The sequence below is a fragment of the Phyllobates terribilis genome, unplaced genomic scaffold (assembly GCF_046119375.1).
Source record: "Phyllobates terribilis strain yellow unplaced genomic scaffold, ASM4611937v1 Scaffold_47__1_contigs__length_9908305, whole genome shotgun sequence".
Lineage (NCBI taxonomy): Eukaryota > Metazoa > Chordata > Amphibia > Anura > Dendrobatidae > Phyllobates > Phyllobates terribilis.
Genome location: NW_027362807.1, coordinates 2636497 through 2656823, shown reverse-complemented (window position 1 = coordinate 2656823; position 20327 = coordinate 2636497). Strand labels below are relative to the sequence as shown.

General features: G+C 46.7%; 1 protein-coding gene across 1 annotated transcript in view; it reads right to left on the bottom strand.

Moving 5' to 3' along the window:
- Position 1: 1 nt before the first annotated feature.
- Positions 2–20327, bottom strand: part of LOC141191533 (gastrula zinc finger protein XlCGF53.1-like) — a 65506-nt gene continuing 45180 nt past the window's right edge. Inside the window, exon 7 of the mRNA XM_073661425.1 lies at positions 2–202. Coding sequence (XP_073517526.1) covers positions 2–202 — 201 coding nt within the window. The remainder of the gene's footprint in view (positions 203–20327) is intronic.

The window sequence follows — 20327 nt, the reverse complement described above, 5'->3', positions numbered from 1 at the left end:
GTTATTCCCATAGATAAGAATGATGTAATGTGACGTCATCAGAATCTCTCACCTCTCCAGTAAGCCGGAAGAGGATCTCTAGGGTGAGGTGTAATATCCTCTCCACCATCTTGTCTCTGTCCATATCCATATTTGATGCGTAATTCAGGAAAATTCTCTTATATAGAAGATATTCACTGAGAGGATTCGATATTGTAGAGACCTGAATGTGAAGTTGAGCAGATGTAACGTCATAAAAATCCTGTGTAATAATACAATTACTGGAGAAAATAAGGGAAACATTTGAGGAGATTTAGGTTTTACAGTATCTAGTTTTCTTCTTTACATCTAGTAATAAAACCTATATATTTTAGGCCTCAGACAACAAGCAGTTTCTTCCTCAGAATCTGCAAGTGAATACCTTTCTCATAGACTCATCTTCCTTATTGCTAATTCTCGTCTCATTTACCAACACTGGAATCGCTATTATCAATACTGCAGGAGATATTGATTACATGTGACATGAGAAATAACAACTTCATGATGAGGATAAAATCTTCATCTTCCACTACGGCTCTATAAACGTATTTGGCCAGAGTCCGTCACTGACTACATCACCACCGGCCGTCTATATGTTTCCCGTCTTCACCGGACTGTCATCTTCTATCACGTTAGAGCTCAGGTCTGATTCACACTCAGAAGTTTGAGGCATTTATAAAAGCTTGTTTGTAAGAACACAAATACAGGAGTTATTTGATACCAAAATTTCCATGTACAGTGTTTTATGGGGTTTCAAAACAAAGTGTGAATCTCAAATTGAAATCATTGTTGTTGGGATTTTGTGCAAATTTCAACGCCTCCTCCTGTGTGCCTCCCCACATCAGGAGGAGGTCGTCAATAAATCGACCGTACCATATGATTTTTTGGGCTATAAATATTTTTCTCATGGTAAATGTGTTGCTCCTCCCATTGGACGTGAAAATTTGCTGCCCATACTTACTCCCTTACTTTGTAAAAAAAAAAATTGATTGTCAAAGCAGAAATAATTATGATCCAGAAGAAATTTAACTGACATGATAATGAAATCTTTTATTTCTACTGTATACGTGTTATAGGTATCCAAGTGATAGCTCAGGCTAGTTAATGCTACACTGTGTGGTATGGATGAATATAGAGCTACACATGTGGTCAAAATTGTTAGTACCCCTCGATTAACCCCTTACTGGCCTGGGGCATATTAGTATGCCCCAGGCCATCACCCCCAGTTCAGCACAGGCTTCAGCGCTGAGCTCACACTGAACCGGGCACATGTCAGCTGATTTATACGGCTGACATGTGCCTGCAACAGCCTCGGGTGGAATCGCGATCCACCCGCGGCTGTTAACCAGTTAAACGCCTCTGTCAATCTCTGACAGCGGCATTTCACACGGCCGCGCCGGAAGTGTGTCACCCCGCCCATCAGTGACCCCGTCATGTGATCGCGGGTCACTGATGGGTGGGCATGGCAACCCGGGGTCTGCAGCAGACCCCAGTGGTTGTCATGAAAATATTGCTATGAGCGCCACCTAGTGGTCAGCGCTAATAGCAAAGGAGCATTTCTGCTACATAGAGGGGATCTGCTCATCGCCTCTATGTAGCAGAGGTAATCAGACAGTTGCTGCTTCTAGTCTCCTATGGAGACTATAGAAGCAAGCAAAAAGTGTAAAAAAAAAAGTTTTTAAAAATATAAAAAAAAATTAAAAGTATAAAAGTTTAAATCACCCCCCTTTTGCCCCATTCAAAATAAAATAATAAAAAATAAACCCCACACACACACTTGGTATCGCCGCGTTCAGAATCGCCTGATCTATCAATACAAAAAAATAATTAATTAATCCGATCGGTAAACGACGTAACAAGAAAAAAATTCCAAACACCAGAATTATGTTTTTTGGTCGCTGCAACATTGCAATAAAATGCAATTATGGGCGATCAAAACATCGGATCGACCCCAAAATGGTATCAATAAAAACGTCAGGCAAAAAATAAGCCCTCGCCCGGCCCCAGATCCCGAAAAATGGAGATGCTACGGATCTAAGAAAATTACGCCATTTTTTTGGGAATTTTTTTTACCACTTAAATAAAAAGAACCTATACATGTTTAGTGTCTACAAACTCATAATTACCAGTTTTAGCATTTAGTGAACGTGGAAAAACAAACAAACAAAAAAAAAACACAATTGTGGAATTGCATTTTTTTTGCAATTTCACCGCACTTGGAATTTTTTTACCCGTTTTCCAGTACACGATAGGGTCAAACTAGTAATGAAGTTTAAAAGTACAACTCGTCTCCAAAAAAATAAGCCCTCACATGGCCATATTGACCAGTCATGATGGGGTTAATGAAAGAAAAACCCACAATGGTCACAGAAATAACTTGAATCTGACAAAAGTAATAATAAATTAAAAATCTATGAAAATTAACAAATAAAAGTCAGACATTGCTTTTCTGCTTCCACAGAATTAAAAAAAAAGTTAAACTCATGAAATAGGCCTTGACAGATATGATGGTACTCTTAACTTAATATTTTGTTGAACAACCTTTTGAGGCAATCACTGCAATCAAACGATTTCTGTAACTGTCAATGAGACTCCTGCACCTTTCGACAGGTATTTTGGCCCACTCCTCATGAGCAAACTGCTCCAGTTGTCCCGTGTATGAAGATTGCCTTTTCCAGACGGCATGTTTCAGCTCTTTCCAAAGATGCTCAATAGGATTTAGGTCAGGGCTCATAGAAGCCACTTCAGAACAGTCCAATGATTTCCTCTTAGCCATTCTTGGGTGTTTTTAGCTGAGACCAAGCTTTCTGACACTGGGCAGCAAATTTCTCTCTAAAATCCCTTGATAGTCTTGAGATTTCATTGTACCCTGCACAGATTCAAGACACCCTGTGCCAGATGCAGCAAAGCAGCCCCAGAACATAACAGAGCCTCCTTCATGTTTCACAGTAGGGACAGTGTTCTTTTCTTGATATGCTTCATTTTTCTGTCTGTGAACATAGAGCTGATGTGCCTTGCCAAAAACTTCCATTTTTGTCTCATCTGTCCATAGGACATTCTCCCAGAGGCTTTGTGGCTTGTCAACATGTAGTTTGGCAAATTCCAGTCAGGCTTTTTTATGATTTTTTTTTCAACAATGGTGTCCTCCTTGATGGTCTCCCATGAAGTCCACTTTGGATCAAACAACGACGGATGGTCCGATCTGACAATGATGTTCCTTAAGCTTGAAGTTCACCTTTAATCTCTTTTTAAAAGTTATCCTGGGCTCTTTTGTTACCATTTGTATTATCTGTCTCTTTGATTTGTCATCAATTTTCCTTTGCTTGTCAACTCTTTCCTTTGCTTTCTCTAGTCCATGTTGAGTGTGGTGCACACCATGTCACCAAACAGCACAGTGAGTATCTGTAGCCCTATATACAGGCCCACTGACTGATTACAAGATTGTAGACACCTGTGATGCTAATTAGTGGACACAACTTAATTTGACACGTCTCTTTTGTCACATTATTTTCAGGGGTACCATCATTTCTGTCCAGGCCTCCAGGCTTCATTTTCATAGATTTTTAATGTATTATTACTTTTGTCAAATTCAAGTTATTTCTGTGACCATTGTGGGTTTTTCTTTCATTAAACGAGGGGGTACCAACAATTTTGACCACGTGTGTATAACATCGCATGATAGCCAGTGATAATTTTCTTGCTATAGAAAAATCTTCAAATACAGTAGCCACAAATTTAGAGTCCCTAATGTAGCTGGGAATTTCATGTACTAGTGGTTGAAGATAGAAATCTATCCACACACCCAGTCTCTCTCCCATAGAACCTAAGCCCGCTACTATTGATCTGAGTGGTGGTGGAAATATATGTTTTTGTGGATCTTAGGAAATTAATGATATATACAGTACAGACCAAAAGTTTGGACACACCTTCTCATTTAAAGATTTTTCTGTATTTTCATGACTATGAAAATTGTACATTCACACTAAAGGCATCAAAACTATGAATTAACACATGTGGAATTATATACTTAACAAAAAAGTGTGAAACAACTGAAAATATGTCTTATATTCTAGGTTCTTCAAAGTAGCCACCTTTTGCTTTGATGACTGCTTTGCACACTCTTGGCATTCTCTTGATGAGCTTCAAGAGGTAGTCACCAGAAATGGTCTTCCAACAATCTTGAAGGAGTTCCCAGAGATGCTTAGCACTTGTTGGCCCTTTTGCCTTCACTCTGCGGTCCAGCTCACCCCAAACCATCTCGATTGGGTTCAGGTCTGGTGACTGTGGAGTCCAGGTCATCTGGCGTAGCACCCCATCACTCTCCTTGGTCAAATAGCCCTTACACAGCCTGGAGGTGTGTTTGGGGTCATTGTCCTGTTAAAAAATAAATGATAGTCCAACTAAACGCAAACCGGACGTGACGCGCCCCTGGGCCTGTGTCGCGCTGCGTTGCGCACGCGGGAGCTTACCCGGAGCCGGATCTCTTGAGGGTTGTAGTCTCGTGGCGGTGACCCGGTCCGTGCCCAGGGAGTCAAACTGAGCGGCGATGTAACAGCGGTAGATGTAGGACGACTACGCCACCCGTTGAATGCAGCTATGGAGCTGCCGCTGCAAGACAGTCCGCTGAGGCCGGTGGATGGATGGTGCAGCGTAGATGGTATAACCCCCAACGGGAGGGGTATGGCCTCAGGGCAGCAGATGTGGATGATGGGGGTAGCAGGAACCACTCAGAGACGGTGCGGTGTAATTCAGGGTCTTTACTGGTAACAACGATAGACCCTCCCGGAGTACTTGCTAGTGAACGGGGCCTGGTCAGTCCTTGAGCAGATGGGATCTCCCCTGGCCAAGCGGAGTTGTAGGCCTCCCAAACTGACTGTACTCTTCTGGCTACCTTGCTAGAAGCGGATATAAGTAGCCCACGTCCCTGAGTGTACCGTGTGGTGCTCACCCGTATGGCCGGTGACTCGGGGCCTTCTAATGGCTTCCGCTCCACGATGGCGGTGCTGGTCCCACGCGTGTGACCGTGCCTTCGGGTTTCTGGGCCTGAGGACCTGAAATCCCCTGCCGGTCGGCTTCTGCTGCTGGGTAAGAGTTAGTCCCCACAGCCTCGGACGCCGGGTCCGGTAACAAAGCTTCTCAGTCAGGGCGAGCTCTGCAGCTGCCAGCCCCTGACTTGTAGTAGTATTGCTCCCACTGAGCTTCTGCTGTTTCTTCCTGTGACTGTTTCTTGTCTCTACTCTCCTTGACTGACTAACCCTGCCTCAGCCCAGGGTTTATACAGGGGAAGTTCTTCCCCTCCCAAGACTGGGCAGGAGGTGTGGCATGCACAGGATCCCTGACCAAAGGACCTCCCACCTGCTCTCAGACATAACATTACATTACTGTGGAAAACCAGACCCCTGGGGTGCCACATTCCCCCCTAGTGAAATTTAGTACTCCGGGACTAAACATATTTTAGAAAAACTTAACAAGATATAACAACAATAACAGTACAATAAGAAGAAACACATAAAGGTGGTCACGGCATGTCCGTAACCGGGTGTAGTCTTTGAAGAAAAGCAGGGTGTCCATTTCACCAAAACAGGGAGACGTAACCAGGTAGGGGTCTGTCCTACCCCGAGTCCTTAACAGTCTCTAGTCCATCCTGGGTTACGCTCCAACTATGTACAAGGATTCCTGGTAAATCCACCAAGGATTCCTAAAAATAACTGGAAACACAAAATTATACACAAGCAACAATACACAGATAAACATAAATAAAACAATTTATACACTTCAAATCCTCCAGCGTGCGGGTAACTGGCCTCTAGTGGCCCTAGTGGACCTACGGAGCTGACTGTCTGGCCCTGAACTACAGGGTGTAGGAGCTGTCAAGGGTAAACTGGGCAGCTGTCTACCGGCTCTTTGTCTCACTAGGGGTACGGCAGGCTCACTATAAGCAGAGGGTTGATCCTCCTGTTCTGCTTGTGTGGAGTCTTCTGCCTCCTGGACCGGCTGTTCTTCCAGCTCTACCTGTTGCTCCGTAGGTGCTTGGGATACTGGTTGGAGGAAGGTGAGTACGGGTACCACAACTGCACCATTGACTTGAGTCCAAGACCGAGGGAAGTCCCCGAGCACAGTACTAACCATATCTTCCCTTTCCTCTACGGGTCGATGGTCTTCTTGTTCCTCTTCAGGGTTCCTCAGTTGTTCGGGACACTTCTTCAGGTGGTCCCGGGATACAATGGCTGTGGTTTCCCCTCCGTCTTTACTGATGGTACAAACCTTCGGGTTCTCGTGGCTTGAGGGCAGTACGGTGTACGGGTCCTTCTCCCACTGGTCATCCAACTTGTGGAGCCGTCTCTTCCTCTTCAAGACCTGCTCTCCGGGTACCAGGGGAACAGCGGGAGCATACTGGTTGTAAATTTTCTCTTGTCTTTCCCTAGCCTGACAGAGACTTCGCTCCACGCTCTCCTGTACTCTCCGGTACTGCTGCTGCCTCTCTGTGTCCCAGTCTGTTTCTGGTGAAGTGTCCTCGGGTGTCAGGACTCCCATTTCCAGGTCAACAGGTAACTTACCAGGTCTTGCCCTCATTAGGTAAGCCGGGGTACAGTTGGTGGAACCTACCGGGATGTGGTTGTATAGGTCCACCAGATCGGGCAACTTCTCAGGCCACAGACTGCGTTCTTCCAGGGGCAACGTTTTTAGAAGATCCATTACCACCTGGTTCATTTTCTCACAAAGTCCATTAGTTTGCGGATGGTAGGGTGTCGTCCTTATCTTCCGGCAGCCATACAGATTGCAGAATTCCTGGAAGACCTCCGCTTCAAAGGCAGGTCCCTGGTCCGTCAGCACTTGGTCCGGGTACCCGTGTGGACGGCAAAAGTGCTGCTGGAAGGCTCTAGCTGCTGTTTGAGCCGTTAAGTCCTTGACGGGGACGACAACCAGAAACCGGGAGTAATGATCCACGATGGTTAACGCGTAGACGTAGCCACTTCTGCTTGGGGTCAGTTTTACATGATCCAAGGCTACCAGTTCCAACGGTTGCCGGGTGACGATGGACTGCAGGGGAGTCTTCTGGCTGGCACGGTCCTTCCTTCTCAGGTTGCACGGGCCACAGTCTCTGCACCGCTTCTCGATGGTTCCCCTCATGCCTACCCAGTGGAACCGCTCGCGCAGCAGGAACTCCAGCTTCTTCCACCCGAAGTGTCCAGCTCCGTCGTGGTATGCCTCCATCACCATGGCTGCGTCTCTTCGTGGCACCACTACTTGCCAGAGTAATTCATGCGTCCGGGAGTTAACCATTCTGCGGCACAACTTCCCTTTGTAAAGGAACAGTCGACTCTTCTCTGCCCATAGTTGTTTGGCTTCCTCCGGAGCGTCTGGTTCAAGGCGAGCCTCCGGCCGAGTCAGCATCTCCTTCACCAGTCGGACGGCAGGGTCGCTGTCTTGCGTTTCCGCCCAGTTGTAGTGGGGTAAGGGGTTCAACGTAGCAGCCTGCTTACTCCTTACCCGGTGGGAATACTGGATAGTCCCATGACGGTGGAACGCAGGGAGTTCAACTTCTTCCAGTCCCTCCGGATCTTCTCCTCCGTCCGGCAGGTTGGGCATCCTGGACAGGGCGTCCGCGTTGGTATTGGAGCGTCCTGCCCGGTATTTGATTGTGAACTCGTAGTTGGACAGACGGGCCATCCACCTCTGCTCCAGGGCACCGAGTCTTGCCGTGTCCAGGTGTGTCAACGGGTTGTTATCCGTGTACACGGTGAACCGGGAAGAAGCGAGGTAATGCTTAAAGCGCTCGGTGACTGCCCATACTACGGCCAGGAACTCTAACTTAAATGAGCTGTAATTCTCGGGGTTCCTTTCGGTGGGTCGCAGTTTTCGGCTGGCGTAGGCGATTACTCGTTCCTTCCCCTGCTGGATATGGGACAGTACGGCTCCTAGCCCGATGTTACTGGCGTCGGTGTAGAGGATAAAGGGCTGGCTATAATCCGGGTACGCCAGGATTTCGTCCCCCGTGAGGGCCATCTTCAGCTGGCGGAAGGACTCTTCTTCCAGCTCCTCCCATTTGAAGGGCGGCTTCTGGTTCTTGGCCTTCCGGGACTGGCCTATCAGGAGGTCCTGCATAGGTGCTGCCTTTTTGGTGAAACCGGGAATAAACCTTTGGTAGTAGCCTACCAACCCGAGGAACTGCCGCACTTCTTTTACGCTGGAGGGGCTTGGCCATTCCTTAAATGCGGTGATCTTATCAGGGTCGGGAGCCACTCCGTCAGCGCTCACCACGTGTCCCAGGTACTGCACCTTTGGTTTCAGGAGGTGACACTTGGAGGGTTTCACCTTTAGGCCGTAACTTGCCAGAGCTTCGAACACTTCCGCCAGGTGTTTCAGGTGGTCCTCATACGTCTTGGAATATACGATGACATCGTCCAGGTACAACAGGACCGTCTCGAAGTTTCTGTGGCCCAGACAACACTCCATTAGTCGTTGGAAGGTTCCCGGTGCGTTGCAGAGTCCGAACGGCATGCAGGTGAACTCGCTAAGTCCCATCGGGGTGGTGAATGCGGTCTTCTCCCGGTCCGCCTCTGCTACAGGAACCTGCCAGTACCCGCTAGTGAGATCCAAGGTAGAGAAGAAGTTAGCAGATCTTAAAGCAGCCAATGACTCCACTATCCTTGGTAAGGGGTACGCATCCTTGTGTGTGATACGATTGATTTTCCGGTAATCTACACACATCCTCATGGTGTTGTCTTTCTTTCGGACTAAGACTAGTGGAGCTGCCCAGGGGCTACAGCTATCCCTGATCACCCCAGCCTCCTTCATGTCTCTAATCATCCCCTTGGCGTGTTGGTAGTGGGCAGGGGGTACGGGTCGATACCTCTCTTTTATAGGAGGATGGTCTCCCGTGGGGATGTGGTGTTCTACCCCCTTGACTCGCCCGAAGTCTAACGGGTGTTTACTGAACACTCTCTCGTACTCCTGAACCACCCGATAGACTCCTTGTTTCTGGTGTGCGGGAGTGGAGTCAGTACCCAGATGTAGTTGCTGACACCAGTCCTCCATGTTTTTCTTAGAGCCGTTACCTTCCTCCGGGTGAGATGGAGGCAAGGGTTCCACAGATTGTATAGAATTTTGGTTAATGGTATATAATTTGGCTAGCGTGGCATACCGGGGCAGGTACACTTCCCTCTCCCCGATATTTATTATGCGAACGGGCACCCTCCCATGGCGTACGTCAACCACCCCCCGTGCTGTCAAAATGGTGGGCCTACTGTCCGAGTAAACTGGTTCTACCATTGCCTGGTAATCTCTACCTCTCAGACCAATAGCTGCCCGGCACCAAATCATCATTTCACTTTTTGGGGGCATGGCAATAGGAAAAGGGTCACACATTCTTACGCTACCAATCTCACCGCCGGAGAGTTCCACCTGTTGCCGTCGCATCAGTGCCCGGATCTCTTTCTGGAGCACCCGCTGCTTGCCGGAGCTGGCGTTCTTGGCAACCTGCTGTAAAAGGAAAATCACCTCTGCAAGACAATTTTCAATTACATTAGTCCCTAGAGTTATTTTTGGGTGACTCTCATGCTTGTCAATATCTACAATGATCAGTCCCTGTGCTGCCAGTTCGACTCTACCGATTTTGATGGTCACCTCTTTAAATCCGATCTGTGGCACGGGCTGGCCATTGCTGGCGATGATACTCAAGTCGTCGTCAGGGTAGCGGGTAATATCCGAGTCATTCCAGTACTGCTTAAAGAGCACGTACGGGATGGTGGTGACCTGTGACCCGGTGTCCAGTAGGGCACTCATGGGAATGCCATCCAGTACCACAGGCAAGACTGGACGTCCTCCCACATATCTGTCGCGCCAGTTCGATGGGCCTGGTGATCTTTTTCCTGGGGGTTGGCCCTCTACCCCAGGTTGTGCCCGTTTAAAGAACAGTACCTTGCCATATGTCCAGGTTGATTGCAGCGGCGGCAGATGGGTCGTCCGTCTTCGCTGTATCGGTCACTGGGTCTTCCTCTGGCCGGTGGGGTCCTCCTTGGTCGATGCCACGGGATGTCCTCCGGTCCGGATGCCAGCTGGATCTTCCCTGGGGTGGAAACCTGTAAAGACTGCACAGTTCGGGTTAGCGCAGCAACGCTCTTAGCTAGCTCTTGGACCTGATGGTGTAGGTCTGGAGCCGGGTCATTGTCCAAAGCCTGCGCATCAGCTCCCACAGGCCCTGCCGACAAGGGCGCCGCCTCCTGGTGGTAAGTGATAGCTGGGCGCCTGTGGGTCACAACGCCACCCGGTGCCGGTTCTCGGAGCACCCGGATGGCTCTGTCCTTGAACTGTGCAAAGCCCAGATGGGGATCCTGTAAGGCCATTGCCCGCAACTGGGTTCGGTGGGTATTACAATACAGTCCCTCTATAAACTGTTCGGTCAACAGCCTGTCCTCGTTTCCCACTCCATCAGGGTCGGTCTGCTTAATGGCCCTCAGGGCCTCTTGTAGGTTTAGTGCATAGTCCCTTATACTCTCATGCGCTCGCTGCTTGCACCCGTAGAATCTAAGCTTAATCTCGGCTGAGGTGCGGGTATCAAAGGTGTCCTTCAGCCGGGTTAGTATCCCTGCGACAGTCTTCCTCCCAGGTGGCCAGGATTTTACTTCCCTTTTGGCTGCCCCGGTTAGTTGGGCCACCAGGATGCTCACTTTTTGCTCTTCTGTGAGGGGGTACACCTGGAAGAGGCTATCCAGCTTTTCTCTAAAGTCATGCAGGGTATGTGACTCCCCTGAGTACTGGGGTAGCCAAGCTGCTCCCGGGATATAGGGCATGGTGAAGGGCATAACTGCAGCAGCGGTAGCGCTGGCGGGGGTTGAGGCAGTGAAGCTCTCCTCCGTATCCGACATCTTCCTCCCCCCTAGTGGACCGTGGCCTACCTTGCGATGATCCTGTTCCGTAGGCCGCGGCTCCGCAGTGGATCGTCAGGGTTGAGGACCTTCCGTCGCGCTCCTGTGACGTCGGAGTCTGCTGGGCTCCTTCCAGGACCTTACGCAACGTCCGGACGTGAGGCGGGGCTTCAGTTCTCGCGCGCTTTCGGAGTCCACGCCCCTCTTCTTCCCGCGCGGCGTCCTCAAGATGGCGTCCAACGGCGGGAAAACTCCACGGATGGCGGGAAGAAGGCTGAAGATGGCGCCGGATGGCGGGAATCTTCACCACAGGTAAGTTTGAAAAGTCTCTTTTTCAGGCACGCAGTACCCGGTGGTTGCGGGCACGAGATCCTGCCGACTACGCCAAAGTTGACGCGCCCCTGGGCCTGTGTCGCGCTGCGTTGCGCACGCGGGAGCTTACCCGGAGCCGGATCTCTTGAGGGTTGTAGTCTCGTGGCGGTGACCCGGTCCGTGCCCAGGGAGTCAAACTGAGCGGCGATGTAACAGCGGTAGATGTAGGACGACTACGCCACCCGTTGAATGCAGCTATGGAGCTGCCGCTGCAAGACAGTCCGCTGAGGCCGGTGGATGGATGGTGCAGCGTAGATGGTATAACCCCCAACGGGAGGGGTATGGCCTCAGGGCAGCAGATGTGGATGATGGGGGTAGCAGGAACCACTCAGAGACGGTGCGGTGTAATTCAGGGTCTTTACTGGTAACAACGATAGACCCTCCCGGAGTACTTGCTAGTGAACGGGGCCTGGTCAGTCCTTGAGCAGATGGGATCTCCCCTGGCCAGGCGGAGTTGTAGGCCTCCCAAACTGACTGTACTCTTCTGGCTACCTTGCTAGAAGCGGATATAAGTAGCCCACGTCCCTGAGTGTACCGTGTGGTGCTCACCCGTATGGCCGGTGACTCGGGGCCTTCTAATGGCTTCCGCTCCACGATGGCGGTGCTGGTCCCACGCGTGTGACCGTGCCTTCGGGTTTCTGGGCCTGAGGACCTGAAATCCCCTGCCGGTCGGCTTCTGCTGCTGGGTAAGAGTTAGTCCCCACAGCCTCGGACGCCGGGTCCGGTAAGAAAGCTTCTCAGTCAGGGCGAGCTCTGCAGCTGCCAGCCCCTGACTTGTAGTAGTATTGCTCCCACTGAGCTTCTGCTGTTTCTTCCTGTGACTGTTTCTTGTCTCTACTCTCCTTGACTGACTAACCCTGCCTCAGCCCAGGGTTTATACAGGGGAAGTTCTTCCCCTCCCAAGACTGGGCAGGAGGTGTGGCATGCACAGGATCCCTGACCAAAGGACCTCCCACCTGCTCTCAGACATAACATTACATTACTGTGGAAAACCAGACCCCTGGGGTGCCACAGACGGAATAGCATGCCGCTGCAAGATGCTGTGGTAGCCATGCTGGTTCAGTATGCCTTCAATTTTGAATAAATCCCCAACAGTGTCACCAGCAAAGCCACCCCACACCATCACACCTCCTCCTCCATGCTTCACGGTGGGAACCAGGCATGTAGACTCCATCCGTTCACCTTTTCTGCGTCGCACAAAGACACGGTGGTTGGAACCAAAGATCTCAAATTTGGACTCATCAGACCAAAGCACAGATTTCCACTGGTCTAATGTCCATTCCTTGTGTTCTTTAGCCCAAACAAGTCTCTTCTGCTTGTTGCCTGTCCTTAGCAGTGGTTTCCTAGCCGCTATTTTACCATGAAGGCCTGCTGCACAAAGTCTCCTCTTAACAGTTGTTGTAGAGATGTGTCTGCTGCTAGAACTCTGTGTGGCATTGACCTGGTCTCTAATCTGAGCTGCTGTTAAACTGCGATTTCTGAGGCTGGTGACTCGGATAAACTTATCCTCAGAAGCAGAGGTGACTCTTGGTCTTCCTTTCCTGGGGTGGTCCTTATGTGAGCCAGTTTCTTTGTAGAGCTTGATGGTTTTTGCAACTGCACTTGGGGACACTTTCAAAGTTTGCCCAATTTTTCGGACTGACTGACCTTCATTTCTTAAAGTAATGATGGCCACTCGTTTTTCTTTACTTAGCTGCTTTTTTCTTGTCATAATACAAATTCTAACTGTCTATTCAGTAGGACTATCAGCTGTGTATCCACCAGACTTCTGCACAACACAACTGATGGTCCCAACCCCATTTATAAGGCAAGAAATCCCACTTATTAAAGCTGACAGGGCACACCTGTGAAGTGAAAACCATTTCCGGTGACTACCTCTTGAAGCTCATCAAGAGAATGCCAAGAGTGTGCAAAGCAGTCATCAAAGCAAAAGGTGGCTACTTTGAAGAACCTAGAATATAAGACATATTTTCAGTTGTTTCACACTTTTTTGTTAAGTATATAATTCCACATGTGTTAATTCATAGTTTGATGCCTTCAGTGTGAATGTACAATTTTCATAGTCATGAAAATACAGAAAAATCTTTAAATGAGAAGGTGTGTCCAAACTTTTGGTCTGTACTGTAGGTATGAAAGGTTGTTCCATATAGAGCTGTTCCGCCAGTTTTTTTATCCAAGGCTCCTGTACTCAAACCTTCTTGTAGCAATATATATAATTCCATATTGAAATCATTGGTGGGGTCTCTGGTTAGTTCCAAATACACATCAGTGTTTCTTGTTTCTTAAATCCATCAAATTGAGCTTGAGCTAAATAGAATGTAATACCACTATTGTGCCCACTTGTCTGCTTGACGCACTGTCAAATCCATATTAGTTTTGAGTTCCCTCAGGGCAATTTTTTCTTTTCTAGTTAGATTGTTATTTTTATTTCCCTTATGAGCGATTTCATTTTTTTTAGAGAAACCAAATCCTTTTCAGTAAGATCCTGAAAGTCGTCTAAAACCATGGAACGTGATTGAAGTGGATTAAAGGATGGATTTCCCCTATGAAACAGACTATTCAGAGAGGTATCAGACTTCATAGATTCCCTCTCCAATGATTTCAATTGTAATAACACCTTTTGTTCTGAAAAGATTTGTTAGGAGTAATATCAGAATTAACTGTTGCAACATCAGTAATATTTTCAACATCATTATCAGAGCTATCAAAATGACATTTCACAGTAAGGGTCTGCTCCAGTCTATTACCAGCCAAAATTATTCTAAATACATCAAACTCATTGGTAGGGGCAAAACTTAAGCCTTTCGCTAAAAGTGATAATTGTTCCTCTGATAACACAAAACTGGTCAAATTCCAAATCGCTAGCTCTAATAGCGGTGGTTTCTGTTCCGGTTGGTATATCTGTTTCCGCTTGTGTTTGTGGCCCCCCTTCCTCCGTTTTTTGGCATGCTAGTAGATGTATTTTGTTGATGTTCATAATAAAATTTCCCATCTTCGCTAAATTAGCTTTCAGTTTGTCATTATGGCTAATGAAATCCTTGTTGTGCACAAATGTTTCCAATGAGGATTGGATACAAAAACTAAAACAGAAATAAAAAGTAAGTTCCAGCTCCTCATATTTCAGGATTAACCCATCAACTTCAATGAACAATCGTTAAGGATCCAGTTCCACTGTTTGAAATGTCTCATTATACAGGGCTGTGGCCATTTTTTTTAGCCTTAATCCCATTGGTATCATCTCCTTTTTCACATACATTTCTAATTCTTCTAATAAGAAAAAAACATGAAAAAAAGCACAAGACACATGTTAAACATTTGTTTTAAAAGAAATTAACTCTTTTGAGCACCAGAACAGATGTCCACAGTAGGGATGGCACAGGTACGGCTGCTACATAAACCCTGGCAGTCTAACCACTTGCTGCTGTCAAATGCAAACATGGCATCTAAGAATGTTTGACAGAGTTCAGCTCAATGCCCCTCCTCCCCAAGTACTCAATAGTATAGGGCTGCCTAGTTACTAGGATACTTAAATGCCTAATAATGGTGTCTGGGCCTGCAATGTACAAAAGTCTATTAACACATTAACACGCCTCCAAACACATTAGACTAAAACACACGCCCCCAGGAAGAAGCAGGTGCAAAACGTGCGTCGGGGCTTCCGCCTACTCAGTGGCTGAGACTATCCTAGGTACTAATCCTATACATGTATCTATGCTCTTATATTTTTATATGGTAGTTCTTTTAACTCCTTCAGCTTTTTAGCTGGTATGTCTATTGCACGCAAGGCACTTTATGCATTTATTCATATGCTGTATTATAAGCATTTACTTATTAATATATACATATTCCTTTATAGATTTAATTCTGTTTTTTGTTACTTAAACTACTCTAGTAGTGCATGATCTATTGAACTGGTACCATTGTGGGTCTGATTAATTTTTATATATTTCATTGCACTAGGAATATGTTGTAATAGAACCACATGTTATATACTATCCACTTGGTGGCTACAATATAAATTATTTATTATTTTTATATCACATAAATTTTTGTTATTGTGACATACTCAGGGGTACCATTTCTAATTTATACTGGGTGAGGTGTCACACTGTCTTGTATCCCCTCCTCTTGAATTTTAATATATTTTTGTCTTTGTAAAGTTCTATTAATAAAAATTTACGTTTTACTCTATTGGGTTTATATAAGCTCTGTCTTTTTGGATGTCTATGTAATTTGGCAGTACTCATTTAATGTACCGGTATGTGGTCAAATATAAGCACATAGACTGAAGTTGAATGAAAGCACTGATTTCGGGGGTTTGGTTGACTATATAATGTATTTGGGGGCCTCCTGACAGATAATGTCAGGGCAGAGAAGGATCTGGCATCCTGAATTTCACATGTTAATCTGTTTGTTCTTCCTGTAGAAAATCCTCCACTAGAGGAGTCTTGAGGCGACCCTCATACAGATCACAAAAAAGCTGGAATATTTGTGTGTATGGAGGAGTCTGGAGAGATAGCCATCTGCCAAATGACCATTCAGCCAACACTTATGTGTATGGGGCCGTTAGTATTACATGACAGGCAGTGATAGTATACAGCACTACAGTAGTACAGTGCATTATCTGAGCAATCAGAGGCTTGTATGTTGTATGATCGCACTAAAGAGAGTTGTTTAACCCCTTAGAGCCAATTTTGACCTTATTGACCAAGCCAAAGTTTACAATTCTGACCAGTGTCACTTTATGAGGCAATATCTCTGGAACGCTTCAATGGATCTTACTAATTCAAAGATTGTTTTTAGTGACATATTGTACTTCACGACAGTGGTAAAATTTATTTGATATGACTTACATTTATTTGTAAAAAAATGGAAATTTGGTGAAAATTTTGCAATTTTCAAACTTTGAATTCTTATGCCTTTAAATCAGAGTTATGTCACATGCTTCACAGGAACTGAAGCAACGTGGAAGGAAAAAATAAACATTTAACTTTTTTCACAAAAATTTTACTTCAGACCCAATTTTTTTTTATTTTCACAAGGCTAATAATAGAAAATGGACCACAAAATGTGTTGTGCAATTTCTGCTGAGCATGCAGATATCTTATATGTGGGGGAAAACCACTGTTTAAGCGCACAGCAGGGTTCGGATGGGAAGGAGCATTGTTTGACTTTTTGAAAGCAAAAATGGCTGGAAATAAGACCGGAATCCATGTTGCGTTTGGAGAGCCCTTGATGTGTCTAAAAATAGTTGAAACCCCCCATAAGTCCCCCCATTTTTGAAACTACACCCCTCATGGAATGCATCTAGATATGTGGTGATCACATTGAACCCCCAGGTGCTTCACAGAAGTTTAGAGCGTAGTGCAGTGAAGATAAAAAATTCAACTTTTTCAACAAAAATGTAATTTTAGCCCCAAATTTCTTTGTTTTCACAAAGGTAACAGAAGAAATTGAAGCCCAAAATTTGTTGTTCAATCTCTCGAGTACGCTGATACCCCATATATAGAGGAAAACTATTGTTTGGGCGCATGGCAGGGCTCAGAAAGGAAGGAGTGACGTTTTGGAATGCAGACTTTGATGAAATAGTCTGCGGGTGTCATTTCACGTTTGGAGAGCCCCTGATGTGCCTAAACAGTGGAAAAGCCCAACAAGTGACCCCATTTTGGAAACTACACCCCTCAAGGATTTTATCCATGGGTACAGTGAGCATTTTGAACACACAGGTACTACACATAATTTGATAACATTAGGCCGTCATATGGAAAATTTTAATTTTTTTCACGAAAATATTGTTTTAGCCCCAAATCTGTAATTTTCACGATGGATAATTGTTGAAAATGGATCCCATAATTTGTTACATAATTTATTCTGAACGTGATGATACCGTATATGTGGTCAAAAACTTCTCTTTGGGCACACGGCAGGGCTAGGAAAGGAAAAAGTGCTATTTATCCGGAATAAATTGTGAATGCCACGTCGCATTTGGAGAGCCCCTGACATGCGAAAGCAGCAGAAACCCCCTGAGGTGACCACATATTTGAAAATTTACTGCCTAAGGAATTAATCTAGGGGTGTAGTGAGTGTTTTGAACTCATAGGTGCCTCACAGAATTTTATAACACTGAAACATGGAAATGACATTAGTGGTAAAAATATAATTATTGTATTTGCTGCAAATTTTCAGGTACACAAGGGTTAATAGGTGAAAATGGACCCCATAATTTATCGCACTATTTCTTCCGAACACGGTGAGCCCCATATGTCATCAGAAATTGTTTTTAGGCCACACGTCAGGGCTGAGAAGAAAGGAGAGCTATTTGGCTTTTGGAGCACAGATTTTGCTAGAATAGTTTGCGGGCGACATTTGCGGAACCCTGAATGTGTCAGAACAGCAGAAAAACCCCAAAAGTAACCCCATTGTAGAAATTGCACCTCTCAATGAATTCATCTACAGCTACAGTGACTATTTTGTAACATCCACTTCAGGCTTTTTCTGGAGAATTACAAATCTGCCAGTTTAATGCCCACACATTATGTCCCCATACAGTGTAGTGCCCCCATATATTGTAGCGTCCTCATGTAGCATCGGAGTCTCTGCCCCCTGCCAGGCAGAGACGCCGTCCCCCTTATCGCCGCGGTCCTGCTCCAACGTCTTCCGGCCTCCCTGCAGCTGCTGCTGGTGCACGCAGCTTCCCTGGCTCTGTGCTTAGGGCGCGCGCGCGCACGCTCCCTCCCGGTTTGCACGGGCCATGGAACCCGGTGGCCCCCAGGCTCCTTCGCTTGCTGACCTGTACCAGGAGGTTTCTCGTCAGAGATGCCAACAGGAAACCATCCTGACCTACCTGCGGTCTGTCAACTCCCGCCTGGACATGCTGTCCGTCCCACCTGTGTCCGCCTCGAGCCGAGCGGCACCAGCTCTGGTGGCGCCTCAGCCTACTGGTGCCATGGCATCCAGCTCTGGACCACGGCTCTCTGCGCCTTGTTTTGGGGGTGACCCCGTCTTATGTCAGGGTTTTCTGAACCAGTGCACGCTGCACTTTAAACTCCTGGCACATCAGTTTCCCTCCGACTGGGCCAAGGTGGCGTTCATCATGTCTCACCTCACTGGGGAAGCATTGGAATGGCTAAACCCTTTATGGGAGAGAGGGGATCCCCTGGTGTCAGATCTTCCGGCTTTCCTCAATGCCTTCAGGAAGGTCTTCGATGAGCCTGGACGAAGGACTTCTACTGCCTCCTCATTGCTCTGTCTCCGCCAAGGGAGTCTCACCGTGGGCCAGTATGCCATACAGTTCCGTACCCTCACATCTGTACGGAAGTGATTAACCAGAGCAGAGTCAGCATGGGTTTGAAACTAACAAGTCATGTCAGACTAACTTAATTTCCTTCTATGACAGAATCACTGACTGGGTGGATCAGGGAAATGCTGTAGATATAGTATATCTTGACTTCAGCAAAGCATTTGACAAAGTATCTCACACCTTCCTTATTGAAAAAATGACCAAGTATGCAATGGACCAGGCAACTGTTAGGTGAATTCATAACTGGCTTAGTGATCGGACTCAAAGGGTGGTTGTAAATGGCTTCACATCCAGCTGGATGAATGTCTCAAGTGGGGTACCACAGGGCTCCGTCCTGGGACCTGTATTGTTCAACATCTTTATCAATGATTTAGATGAAGGAATTGAGGGTAAACTGATTAAATTTGCTGATGACACAAAGCTAGGAGGGATAGCTAATACTAGAGAAGAGAGAGAGAGGATTCAAAAAGACCTAAATAAACTGGAGAAGTGGGCAGCAACCAACAAAATGGTTTTTAACAGGGAAAAATGCAAAGTACTACATCTGGGCAATAAAAATGAAAAAAGCATATACAGAATGGGAGGAATAGAGCTAAGCAACAGTACATGTGAAAAAGACTTAGGTATACTAATAGATCATAGACTGAACATGAGTCAACAGTGTGATGCAGCAGCAAAAAAGGCAAATACAATTCAGGGATGTATTAACAGAAGCATACAGTCTAGATCACGTGAAGTCATTATCGGTCTTTACTCTTTGGTCAGACCTCATCTGGAATACTGTGTACAGTTTTGGGCACCACATTTTAAAAAACACATAGACAAACTGGAGCAAGTTCAGAGAAGAACGACCAGAATGGTGACTGGTCTGCAAACCATGAGGAACGGTTGCAGGATTTGGGAATGTTTAGCTTGCAAAAAAGAAGACCGAGAGGAGACTTAATAGCTGTATACAAATATGTCAAGGGCTGTCACATTGTAGAAGGATCATCTTTATTCTCATTTGCACAAGGAAAGACTAGAAGCAATGGGATGAAACTAAATGGGAGGAGACACAGATTAGATATTAGAAAAAACTTTTTGACAGTTAGGGTGATTAATGAGTGGAACAGGCTGCCACGAGAGGTGGTGAGTTCCCCTTCAATGGACGTCTTCAAACAGAGGCTGGACAGACATCTGTCTGAGATGATTTAGTGAATCCTGCTTTGAGCAGGGGGTTGGACCAGATGACCCAGGAGGTCCCTTTCAACTCTACCATTCTATGATTCTATGATTCTATGATCTGAGCTTGCCTGGAACAACAAGGCCCTGGTGTCCACCTTCTGGGAGGGTCTTTCCGGACGGAGCAAGGTACGAGCTAGCTGGCCGGGACATTCCTACCACCCTGCATGACCTGGTGTCACAAGCTACCTGGATTGACATCCGTTTCCTGGAACGAGCTAAGGAGACTACCCGGGAGAGAAGATTTCCCCATCTTGCTTCTGTTTTCCAGAAACCTGCCTCCCAACCAGCAACTCCCCGGGCACGCTCGCCCGAACCCATGCAGATCGACCAGACCAAGATGGTCAAGTCTCGCCAAGAAGCACGCCGAGCCGAGGGGAGTTGTTTTTACTGTGGTAGTAAGGAGCATCTGATTCGTTCCTGTCCGGTGAAGGCAGGAAACTCCAGCGTCTAGGACCGCTCGGAGAGGTCGTCCTAGGCAAGAGTAAATCCACTCTGCATTTTCCGTGGAGAGGCGTGTGCGCCTATCAGTGATGATTGCCCCAGCG